The 12,499-nt window shown below is 44.5% G+C and overlaps 2 protein-coding genes across 5 annotated transcripts in view; one reads left to right on the forward strand and one right to left on the reverse strand.

The window, feature by feature from the left end:
• Nucleotides 1-12,499, reverse strand: part of DAB1 (DAB adaptor protein 1) — a 728,182-nt gene that overhangs the window by 550,455 nt on the left and 165,228 nt on the right. The gene's annotated exons all lie outside the window — the stretch shown is intronic.
• LOC142047153 (uncharacterized) lies at nt 4,216-6,062 on the forward strand. The gene is made up of 2 exons (XM_075068265.1): nt 4,216-4,765; nt 5,536-6,062. Exons 1-2 carry the CDS (start codon nt 4,216-4,218, stop codon nt 6,060-6,062), a joined length of 1,077 nt encoding a protein of 358 aa, XP_074924366.1.

Consider the following 12,499-nt stretch of genomic DNA (forward strand, 5'->3'; position numbering starts at 1 on the left):
TTCAGTACCATGCAATAGCATATAATAATGCAACATGATCTCATGCATTGATACAGAAATCCTTGCACGGTATCATGGTGTCACAACACAGCTATTACATAAAATGACAGATAAATGTACTATACGGTGTAGTTGTAGCCATTTTGGTCTCAGGATATTAGCAAGACTTATATTCTCTCTTATTGGACCAACTTCACTTGGTGAGAGAGACAAGAAGTTGATAAAATAAGATATATTACCTCATCCCCCTTGTCTGCCTAGATAAATGTAGAGAAGTTGTATATTGAACACCCATATTTTTATTTTTCATGCCTGATATGCAATGTTTGTTCTCTGTAATTTCCCCAAATCTAACCTCTCTGTGCACAAAAGAATTCCAGAATCCTCACTATGCAGAGGCACTCACTATTGGAGTTCCACCCTATACACAAAGCCTACATAACCCAAGCTCCCTTTGAACAAATTATACATTTCTGATCCAAAGTCTAATGAAGTAAATGGAAAGAGTCCCAAGGAATACGATGGACTTTGGATTAGCCCTATGACAGCAGACTAAGATCCAAGTGTTTGGCTACACTTGCAGCTGTAGAGCGCTTTCGGTTAAACCCGCCTTCAGAAAGCGCACTAGGGAAAGCGCTCCAGTCTGTCCACACTGAGAGCTGCAAGTGCACTGGCGTGGCCACACTTGTGCCATTTGCAGCGGTGGATTATGGGCAGCTATCCCAGTGTTCAAGTGGCTGCAACATGCTTTTCAAATGAGGGGGGTGGGGTGGAGTGTGTTTGTATGTGGGAGGAGAGAAAGAGTGGGTTTTTGGAGTGCTGGCAGTGTGTCAGCATGCTGTCTTGTAAATTCACATCTCCCTAGCCCCCCGCCTCTCACTCACTCAGTAAACGTTTGCTTTGCCCCATTGCAGATAAGTAGCGGCTATCTGAAACGGAGCTCTGAAAAGGCACTTGTGCATTCTTCAGCTGATTTCACTACAAAGAGAAGAGAGGCTACTTGGCTTAAGGGGATTATGGGGCGGTTCTGGAGGTCAATCGGAGCACAGTAACTTAACTCCCCATTTACACTGACCCTGAAGCATCTCACCCAATACAAAACAGCTGTTAATCCTCTCAGGGAGGTGGAGTACCAGAGGCGCTCCAGCCAGGGAGTCAGAGTGCTCTACGTGCCTTGCCAGTGTGGACGGGGAGTAAGGTAGAGCACTCTGGGAGGCTTTATTCCAGTATAAAGTACCAGTGTTGCCAAGCCCTAAGATTCATTACACTTTCGTTCAATTACTATCTTAACCTTCATCTTCTTTTAAGTGTGTCTCCTTCAAAACTGGTCGTCAGTTAAATGTATTTGCAAGTGTCAGCAACAATTTACCTCACATTGAAAACAGATACCTAAGCATCCCAACATGTATTTTATTTTATGACAGTTCTTTGTTTTTAAAACCTTTTAGCTACAATTCCACAAAATATTTTGTGGTTTAAATCATAATTTTAGATTTATTTCAAGATGCTCGGAACCTTGGTTCTTATGGAAGATGCTGAATTAACAGCACTGAAGGTGCATGTGCTTATTCCAGCAATGACACTGGCAGAAGCATCTTACATTGCATTGCAAACATGCCTCAGTCTTGTCCTGGAGGGATCATGGCCGGTAGTCAGGTAAAATGGTAGGCTTATCTCCATGTCAACAGTCAAGTCAACACTTGCCTTCCGGGCTGAGGTTGCAAATAAGAATGCCAGTTCATTTGCTATATATAAGCCTGTCTACTGTGCATTGGACTTAAACAATCAATTGATTTCACACACGCCACCACAGAGCTGTTAGTCAGTCTTTTAGAGGAGATGTACATCTGAGATCCTGACCACGTGGATCATTTCAGATCCCACAGCTCTTTTCACAGAAATGCTTCTTAGATATACTGTACTCCTTCAATTCCAGTTTAGGTAATCTTATTCTGCCTCTCTAAAGTCATAAGAATGGCCGTTCCGGGTCAGAGCAAAGGTCCCTCTAGCCCAGTATCCTGTCTACTGACAGTGGCCAATGCCAGGTGCCCCAGAGGGAGTGAACCTAACAGGCAATGATCAAGTGATCTCTCTCCTGCCATCCATCTCCATCCTCTGACAACAGAGGCTAGGGACACCATTCCTTACCCATCCTGACTAATAGCCATTTACAGACTTAACCACCATGAATTTATCCACTTCTCTTTTAAACGCTGTTATAGTCTTAGCCTTCACAACCGCCTCAGGCAAGGAGTTCCACAAGTTGACTGTGCGCTGCGTGAAGAAGAACTTCCTTTTATTTGTTTTAAACCTGCCCCCATTATGGTCTTATTTGGATACCATACTCGTGTATTCTTCCTCACTGCCTGCTCTGTTAAACAGCTGCTACATTTCAACTCAGAGGTAACTGCATTTATACATAGTACAGTTTGCATAGTGCTTTAGGATTCTCATGGATGAGAGGCACTACACAAACATATAACTAATTAATAACTAAAAGTCTCTGCAAGCCAAGACTAGATTTGAGTAGTGGCCTATTATTAATATTTAAAATGCTCACAGTGTTCTTTGCTCGGTGCAAGACAAAGATGATGACACAGTCCCTACACAGAGGTGCTTACAATACAAATAGTGAGACAACAAAAAATACAGTGGAGACCAAAAAAGAATGTTCTATTTTTTCATGGGTGGGCATGGGTGTGTTTTGTCAATGCAGGATGACATTTGTGGGCTTTGCAGATGTGAGTATTAGGAAGGAATTTGAAAGTAGAAAGGGTGGGTGCTAATCTGGGTATATACCAAATGTTTTTGTTGAATCTATTTTTGCCACTGCTGTCTGAGTCAGAGATTATAAAATAATAAAAAGCTATTGTCAAGTCCCTCAAAATGATCAACCAAGGGGAAACCCCTTCTCCCCCCCAGAGATGCCTTACAAACAGATTCCAACTGTCAGGTCTTCCCTTGACTCCAGAGATGATGTGACACAGATGTTGTCAATTGTGTCAGGCAGTATTTTGAGTGAAGTGCCTTTAAGGGTGATTTTTTTAATATACATTTAAATCTCCCATCAGGTTACATGACATTGGCATTCTCCAGTCTACATTCTTTACTCTGCAACACTTGTCTGGTGATATAAAAAGCAAAAACATGATGTGGGGGAAGGAAGAAACTCCAGGTCCACAGAGAGGGAGATAACACTGCTGGGAACTACATCAGTCTCCGCTGGGAAATTTGCAGATTGCTAGGGTAACAGAAAACACATCAAGGCTCAGGGAAATGAAACTCTTTAGGCTCTGCTCCCCTCCCATTGCTGATCTAGGGCCATCCCTAGCCATTTTGGTGCCCTACACAGCCCACCCACGAAGGGGAGGGAGAGGGCTGTGTGGGGTCCCAGGCCTCCGCAGGTGGGGGGTGGGGGATGGCCACTTCCTGTGGGAAGTGGAGTGACCCTGCCCCCGCCTGCTCCGCTCCCCTGGCTCCCAGGCAGGAGCCCGGGAAGCAGAGCAGGTGGGGGCCGGGTCACTCTATTTACCGCCATCGCTGAGTGCAAGGAACCGGCCCCTGCTGCAGTCCTCAGGGGAAGGGTTGGCTGGAGTAGGGGCAGGGCTGGGGAGGGAAGAGGCGGGGCAGAGGCTTTGGGGAAGGGGTGGAGTGGGGTCGGGGCTGTGGCAGGGACCAGATGGAAGAGGCAGAGCAGGGGCTGGAGCAGCATGCAGCTGCATAGGGCACCAGGAGATTTGGTGCCTCACATTTCCTGGTGCCTTATGCAGCTGGGTACTTTGCATATGGGTAGGGACGGCTCTGCTAGGGTCCTTTCCTCCATGAAAGAGAGAGAGACTAAGGCCATGTCTACACGAGGCCTTAAATTCGAATTAAACGGCTTTAATTCGAATTTATGGAGCACCCATCCACATGACGCAGCCCTCTAATTCGAATTAAAGGGCTATTTAAATCGATTTTAGTACTCCTACTAAACCACAGGAGTAACCCTAAAATCGAATTTACTAATTCGAATTTAGTGCAGTGTGGACGGAAATCGAAGTTAATGGCCTCCAGGAGCTATCCCACAGATCACCACTGACCACTCTGGACAGCACTCAAAACTCCTATGCACTGGCCAGGTAAACAGGAAAAGACCCGTGGAGGTTTGAATCAGTTTCCTGTTTGTCCACCGTGGGGCTCTGAGCAGCACTTAATCACGCTGCACCTTTAAAAATGCAGTCTCCTGAGAATAGAAAAAGAGCTCCAGCATGGACCACAGAAGAGCTTTTGGATCTCATTGCTATCTGGGGTGAGGATTCAGTGCTAACAGAACTCCGTTCGTCAAAACGGAATGAGAAAGTATTTGAAAGAATTTCAAAGTCTATGATTGCAAAAGGATACAGCAGGGACTCTTTCCAATGCAGGATTAAAGTGAAAGAACTGAGACAAGCATACCAGAAAACCAGAGAGGGAAACGGGAGATCTGGAGTTGCTCCTAAAACATGCAGGTTCTATGCAGAGCTACATGCAATTTTTGGGGGCTTGGCTACCAGTCGCCCATCCTTAATCGTGGATTCAGATGACCTGATTTCAGTTTCAACTGTGGCTGAGGATTCTGCAGAGGGGGAAGATCAGGAAGAGGGACATGAGGGAGACATTGCTGATACCACACAGCTCTCAATTACCAACAGCAGCCAGGAGTTGTTTCTGACCCAAGATTTAACCTTGCAGCAGGCTAATCAAGCCACTATCACAGAAAGTGAAGCCATGGAAGGGACCAGCGGTGAGTAAATGTTTAAATCAGTCATATTTAAAAACTAGCGTTTTTTAATTATCAATTTTTAAGCATGCGTTGTCATTTCTTTTTAGCCATTACAGTTACATGAAAAGTTCCTTAACATGTCTGGGGATGCAATGAAAATCCTCCCAAGAAATCTCCATGAATTGATATTGCAGGAAATCAAAGTGCCTTTTCAGTAAATTTTGGGGCAATGCTGCCTTAGCCGGTCCTCCAATGAAAGATGCTTTGCCCCTCCAGGCATGCATGCCTGAATTTGGAATCATTGCTTCACAAAGCATAGATGCATAAGCGCCAGGACTCTGATCACAGGCATGAAACATTCACTCTGCCTCTTGTGCTGTAACTCTCACCAGAGTTCTGTCGTTCATTGTGACCTGGTTTAAATAAGTAATTGCTTTGTCATTAGGAGAGAAAACATGGCCATTATGCTCCTGTAATGCCACTCGATGTAGCTGGGGGGAGGGGACTTGTGCTGCGATGATGCTTTAGCAGGAAGGGGTGAGACAACATAAAGACTTACCATGGCTGCTTGGAAGCAAATTTATAATGGTAGTACCAGCAAGCTGCATCTGTACTGTGCTCTGAGCCCAGGGACAGAGTCTCCCAGTATTAAAAGATGAAAAATGTGACCTTGCAGTGAAATCACATGTCCTGCGTAAGGTGCATAGTTTTGTGCTGTGTGAGTGAGTGGAATCATTGTTCTAAGAAATGTATCTTTTTACATACTTCTCTCTCTTACCTCCACCATACAGCTGTGCAGTGTTCTTTACTCACTACCCCATCTGCCAGGCTACCCAAGAGACAGAGGAAAAAGAGAACGAGAGACGAAATGTTTTCCGAAGTCATGGAAGTCAGCCACAGTAACACAGCTCATCATAGTGATTTGAAGGAACTGATAGCAAAATACAAGAAAGATGCCAGTGACCGGGAGGACAGGAGAGACGCTCGAGATGAGAGGTGGCGAGAGGAAGACCGGCAGGTAGAAGAGAGGTGGCGCAAGGAAGACAGGCAGGAAGATCAGAGGTGCAGGGAGGAAGATAGGCGCTGGCGTGATGGAACGCTGGAGCTGCTGCGTGATCACACTGATATCCTCAGACGCATGTTGATTGTTCAGGAACAGCAGCGGGGTTACAGAGTGCCACTGCAGTCCATGTTTAATCACCCTCCAAGCTCCCCAGGTTCCATATCTCCCTCACGCAGACGTGTTAGAACGCGTGGGGGAAGGCTTCCTGCACCAGCACACTCCACCCCCATGGAGAGCCCAACCAAAAGGCTGTAATGAAGCTGAAATGTATTTCATGGGCTTTTCCTTACCTGTGATCCTCCTCCCAAAGCACAGCTTTCAGGGATACCTAGATAAATCTGTGCCTCTGAATATAGTTCCTTTCTAATCAGACATACATCCAAAGGGGGGAGGGTGCTTTTATTACAGGGAATGATCCTTTAAAAATGAACGCATGTTTTTAAAGCAATAACAAATGAGTTTTAATAAAGATTAAATGATTTTTAAAACATACTGGCTTTCTTTCCTTCAGCCACATGTAATGAAAGGGTGGGGGGTTGATTTTGAAAGTCCTGCAGCAAGCTGTAAGTAAAGGGGGACGGTGGGTTGCTTACAGGGAGTCAATAGAGGCGGGAGTGTTCATCAAGGGCAAAGAAGCACTGCAATCACACCATACCCTGGCCCGCGACAAAACACATTTTCAGGGCTTCTCTGATGCGCACCGCCTCCTGGTGTGCTCTTCTAATCGCCCTGGTGTCTGGCTGCTCGTAGTCAGCGGCCAGGCGATTAGCCTCAGCCTCCCACCCCGCCATAAAGGTATCCCCCTTACTCTCACAGAGATTGTGGAGCACACAGCAAGCAGCAATAGCTAAGGGGACAGTCTTTGGGCTGAGGTCTGAGCGAGTGAGTAATGATCGAAAGCGCCCCTTTAAACGCCCAAATGCACACTCTACCACCATCCTGCACTTGCTCAGCCTGTAGTTGAACAGCTCCTGACCACTGTCCAGGCTGCCTGTGTATGGCTTCATGAGCCATGGCATCAAGGGGTAGGCTGGGTCACCCAGGATAACGACAGGCATCTCAACATCGCCCACTGTTATTTTCTGGTCTGGGAAGTAATTTCCTTGATGCAGCCGTTTAAAGAGAGTACTGTTTCTGAAGACGCGCGCGTCATGAACCCTTCCTGGCCATCCCACGTGGATGCTGGTGAAACGTCCCTTGTGATCCACCAGTGCTTGCAGCACCATGGAAAAGTACCCCTTGCGGTTCACGTACTCGGCGCCCTGGTGCTCTGGGGCCAAGATAGGGATATGGGTTCCATCTATGGCCCCTCCACAGTTAGGGAATCCCATTGCAGCAAAGCCATCCACTATGACCTGCACGTTTCCCAGAGTCACAAACTTTCGTAGCAGCAGCCTAACGATTGCTTTGGCTACTTGCATCACAGCAGCCCCCACGGTAGATTTTCCCACTCCAAATTGATTCGCGACTGACCGGTAGCTGTCTAGTGTTGCAAGCTTCCAGAGGGCTATTGCCACTCGCTTCTCCACAGTGAGAGCTGCTCTCATGTCAGTATTATGGCGTTTCAGGGCAGGGGAAAGCAAGTCACAAAGTTCAAAGAAAGTGCTCTTACGCATGCGAAAGTTATGCAGCCACTGGGAATCGTCCCACACCTGCAAAACTATGCGGTCCCACCAGTCTGTGCTTGTTTCCCGTGCCCAAAATCGGCGTTCAATGGGCAGAAGCTGACCCATTACCAGCAGTAGCTCCAAAATGCTGGGTCCTGCGGTTAGGGAGAGATCACTCTCTATGTCGTCATCATCACCATCATTAACATCGCTCCTGTCGGTGCGCAGCTGCCTCCTCAAACTCCAAGTCCTCCTCCTGTCCCTCCTCCTCCACCTCCTCCTCCCCCTCTCCTCCTGAATTTTCAGGTCATGGCTCAGCATAGACAGCACGAGAGTGCGCGAGCTGTTTAAAACTTGCACGATTGCATTACTGGTCTCATCAGGGTCCATGGTCTCAGCAGGGTCCATGGTCTCAGCAGGGTCCATGCTTGCTGTGCTATGGCGTTTGCTCTCTTCACCCAGGAAAAACGGCGCGGAATGGTTGGCTGCTGCTTTCACAAAGGGGGGCGTGAGGCTGTACCCAGCAGCACCCGGGACAATGTTTTTGGTCCCAGCAGGCACTGGGCTGAAAACCAGGAAGTGGGAACTATGGGATAGCTGTGTCACAGCTACCCACAGTGCACTGCTCCTGAAATCGAAGTAAGACATGGGCCATGGACGCACAACTTCGATTTGAGATTCGTGGTGTGGACGCTCTAATTCGAATTTATAAATTCGGTTTTATAAATTCGATTTAGATAACTTCGATTTACTTCTGCTGTGTAGACAAGGCCTATCTGGCTCAGTGTAAGTAAATGGCCAGCTACTGTACCAATAAAGATATGTAAGAGACGTGTTTACAGGGTACTAGCTAATCGTTAGGGCTAACTGCAGCAAGAACAGTTAATAAAACTGAATTCTTTGAACTAGTCTTTTGGATGTCAGTGAACGTTTGACGTGAGTGTTACACAGACCAGCTGATTGTCATGTGTGCAGATGGACTGATTGTAAATGAGCATGTGAGAAGAGCAAAGGTTCCTTGTTATGGAAGAGTAAGAGTAATGGACAATGGACACAGGACTAAAAGGGACTTTATGGGTCAGTGTGTCCAGTCCCCTCCGATTGCAGGTAACCCCATCATATATTGATAAAAAGCTGATTAAGGAGAGCCCATCTCAAGTGCCCCCGAGTCAGAGCCTGAGTCTGAAATTCATTGCCACGCACAGATCTAGCAAAAAGCTTACACGCCACTTACACATCACACTTAAACCTTGCTCTAGCCTTTCGCATAGGAATAATATTCATGCATAGTGATCAAGATTTAGAATTTAGTTTAACATTTGACCTGTTGCATTGTACAAAAAGTATTTCTTTCCTGTTTGCACAAGAATCTAGTTAGATATGAGGTTGGAATTTTAATGGTACTTGGCATTTATTACACTCTCACTCTCTCTCTCAATGGGTTATGTTCTACTTCTTTGCCCAACCATCAATACAACAGTATTTTATATAAAAAGACAATGAACACGAACTGATTATTATGTATGTGTCACTGTAGTGCCTACAGGCCCTTACAGAGATCAAAACCACAGTCGGCTAGGTGCTGTACAAACACATAGTAAGGGACAGTCCCTGTACTGAAGAACTTACAGTCTACATGGACAAGACATACAAAAAGGTAGGATGTGGAAAAAGAGGCACAGACAGATGAAGTGATTTGCCCAGGTCACACAATAAGTCAGTGGAAAAGCCAGGATAAGCCCAGCTCTTCTTATTCCCAATTCAGCATTCAAGTCACAGTACGACCCACCTGTGACCCTTGCACCCACTAACCTGCCACGTTCACATGCACAACTGCTGTACAGAAGGGAAGCTTGTACCCAGAAGTGAGCATCTGCAGATGCAACCAAGCCATGTGCAGGACACACACACGTGTGTTTCACCCTAAACAGCAGTGTTTCTGTAAATACAAAGTAATTATATACGCAAATGTGATGATTTTGTGGGCACAGTCTTCAGGGCATCACAATTTATATAAAATCAGGAGAATCTGTGTTTTACAAGGCATTCAGATATTACTAGGGTGACCATATGTCCCGATTTTATAAGGACAGTCCTGATAATTGGGTTTTTCTCTTATATAAGCTCCTATTCCCCCCCAACCTCCTGTCCTGATTTTTCACATCTTGCTATCTGGTCACCCTAGATATGACAGTGATGGGGATAGTATGAAAATCTGGCAGACATGCATTTGATATTATTAATATTTAATTTAAAGCCAGCTTTATTAGCACCATGCTACAAAGCCAACCTGTTCCTGTTCCCTATGCACTGATGAGACTCTGACTTTGTTGCTGAACAAATAGTTCTTGTACGAACACAAACAGTTCTCCTTCAAAGACAATATCTAGCAATATCTGGTCATTAGACCTAGGCATAAAGAAGAAATATTGTTCTGGATTCTGCTTTCTTCCTCCCCACCTGACTGGAGTTAAGATAAAATGGCAACTGGAGTTGAACCTTCCCTGAATGGGTTTGTAGTAACAAATCTGCAATCAATGTTGTTTTTCAAAAATAAAAAAATCTCCTCATTTTATCCATACAGAGTGACCAAACCTAGAAGCTTTTATCCGAATTCCCTGAATGTTGATGGTTCAGATAAAATAGAACTCAGGTCCAACGCCACCCTGGTTTGCGTGAATTTCTACTTTGTATTATTCTTTACTAGGATTATTTTGTAAAACCGAAATCAACGTGTTTTTGTCTAACTTTGTCCATGACTGTGTATGTTTCAAAGGCTGTTTCAATCTAAATACCATGCAGCCAAAGAACCCATCTCATGCTGTGTAGGATATGAGAGGATGGAAGTAGGGGGTAATGTGCGTGCATGCATACAAAAATAAATTCCAGAGAATGTTTTCTGGATGCCAAGAAACAACATAGTATTATGGTTACATTCAATAAAATGATATAGATGGGGGTAGGGGTGTGTGAAGCTTAAGCAGCACTTTTTATGCCAGTATAAGAGCCGCTAATGAAACAGAGCCCATCGTTAGAGAGAGAAGGGTAAATGTGTTGGCATTACATTTTAATATCTGGAGAAACGCTAGAACTGGAACTATAAAATAGGATTTCTTAAAAGCTTTTCCTAAATTCTCCTTGCAGATGCCTACTTATTCTTTCATAATCACTTCAAAGCAATCCTCAGCCTTGTAATCAAGTAAATCCAAAGCAATTAGAAAGTAGATCTACACAGCACAACCAAACTATGTTTATAGCGGTATTCTGTAAAATGGGTCCATGTATATTTTCCTTGGAATGACATTTTATTAAAAACTAACACTTTTTAAAATACAAATAAAAAGAAAAATTTTACCATGAAAAGTAGATAAGCTACATCTCTGAGTGTGATATTATATTGCAATTTGCCAGCACAACCAATTCAGCACTGCCCTGGTAAACGTTTATAAATTGTAGTGACCAGTCAAGGGGGGAAAGTCATCTGCACTGAGCTACAACAGCAGCAGTCACTGTATTACAATAGCTGCTTACTTATGTTAAAAAAACAAAAACAACTTTACATTTTCTGCTCCACCTCCCTGGTGGCCTTGTTTTGCTAGCTCGCCAATTGACATTTACATGCAGGCAAGCCCGTGAAATGTAAAATACATTCTTGCCTTACCCCAGTGAAGCTGTTACTACAAGAGAAGCTGAGCGACGCTGAACTGAGGCATGGTTATTTCATTGTGATGCAAATAAATGTAACAATTAAGAATATAATTTTTAAGATGTCAGTAGCATAAATTACTCATATGGTTTCCAGCCAATTAAGCAGTAGGTGAATTAGCCCATTTAATTGGGTTTGCAGTTTCGACTGCAAGGTGCTTTATGCTTTGTGTTCTGTCAACATTTTTCTGAACTATGTGTTAATAATTCTGATCGCCCAGATGTTATTTATGAAGTAAATTTGGTCGAGAGTACCAAGGCCCACGGCTTAAAAGGTTGCATACACTCAACAAGCTGTGCTCCCAAGTCTATAGGTAGACTGACTTCAATGGGAGAAGTCACATGAGAAATTTGAAGCCAGTTGTTTTTCCCGTAAACCAAAGGCACGTATTCCATAGTCCTGAAGATGAAACAAGGAATCACTTTAAGATTCTGCAATTAAAAATCTTTTAAAAAATTCTTAAGAAAATGACAGTAACAATGAAAAAGGTGGCAGAGTGTGATTATTCCCAGTATCAAATGAGAAGCCTGTTGCACTCAACTGAAAAAATATTCATCTCTTCCTTGGAAGACTGCTGTGCATCAGCTAATATCCGCTATTAGCAGACGAGCACTGAACACAATAGTCCCAGCTAAGATGTGAAAATACAACCACTCATGGGTTAGTGGAGAAGTGCTTCATGGCTACCCTAAGGAAGCACAAGATAGACACACTAACATTAAGACTGAAGATTATGCTGTTGATGACAATAACTGCATACAAATGGCCAATTGCACTGAATCCTGCTTCACAGGAGCAGATTAGTTTGAGACCTAAAAATCCTCATTTAGAAGGAGATTGATGAGAACGAGAGGCTATGAGGCTGTTTAATTACTCTGTAGATATTTGGGTTATGCTGCAGCCTGAGCTCTGGGACTCTCCAAAGTCAATAGATCCTAGAGCCCAGACCCCAGCCTGAGTGCCAATGTCTACACTGCAGTTGAACAGCACATTAAGCCAAGCCCTGGGAGCTTGAGTCAGATGGCATGGGTCAGCCATGGATTTTTTTTTAACTGCAGTGTAGGCATACCCTCTGTGACTGTGCAGAGAGCTGACTCTTCACTTGATCCTCCTTCTCTCTCATTTAAAATCTGTGAAGAGCTAGTGAGGTAGAAAGGGCTTAGGTGTCTGCAATAAATGGATGATACTCAGCTTTATAGCTGCAGTATCATCCTTTCTATCCCTGAGCCAAGCAGAAATCAGCACCTGGATGAACAGCTGACTGAAGCTGAATCCAGAAGACAGAAGTAGTACTGGCAGGAAGTGCGAAGCATTTTGAAGAGCTCTTTCTCTGTAACAACCCCCTCTGTTGAGAGCATCTGCTCATAGATCATATTGGT

The sequence above is a fragment of the Chelonoidis abingdonii genome, chromosome 7, assembly GCF_003597395.2.
Source record: "Chelonoidis abingdonii isolate Lonesome George chromosome 7, CheloAbing_2.0, whole genome shotgun sequence".
Classification (NCBI taxonomy): domain Eukaryota; kingdom Metazoa; phylum Chordata; order Testudines; family Testudinidae; genus Chelonoidis; species Chelonoidis abingdonii.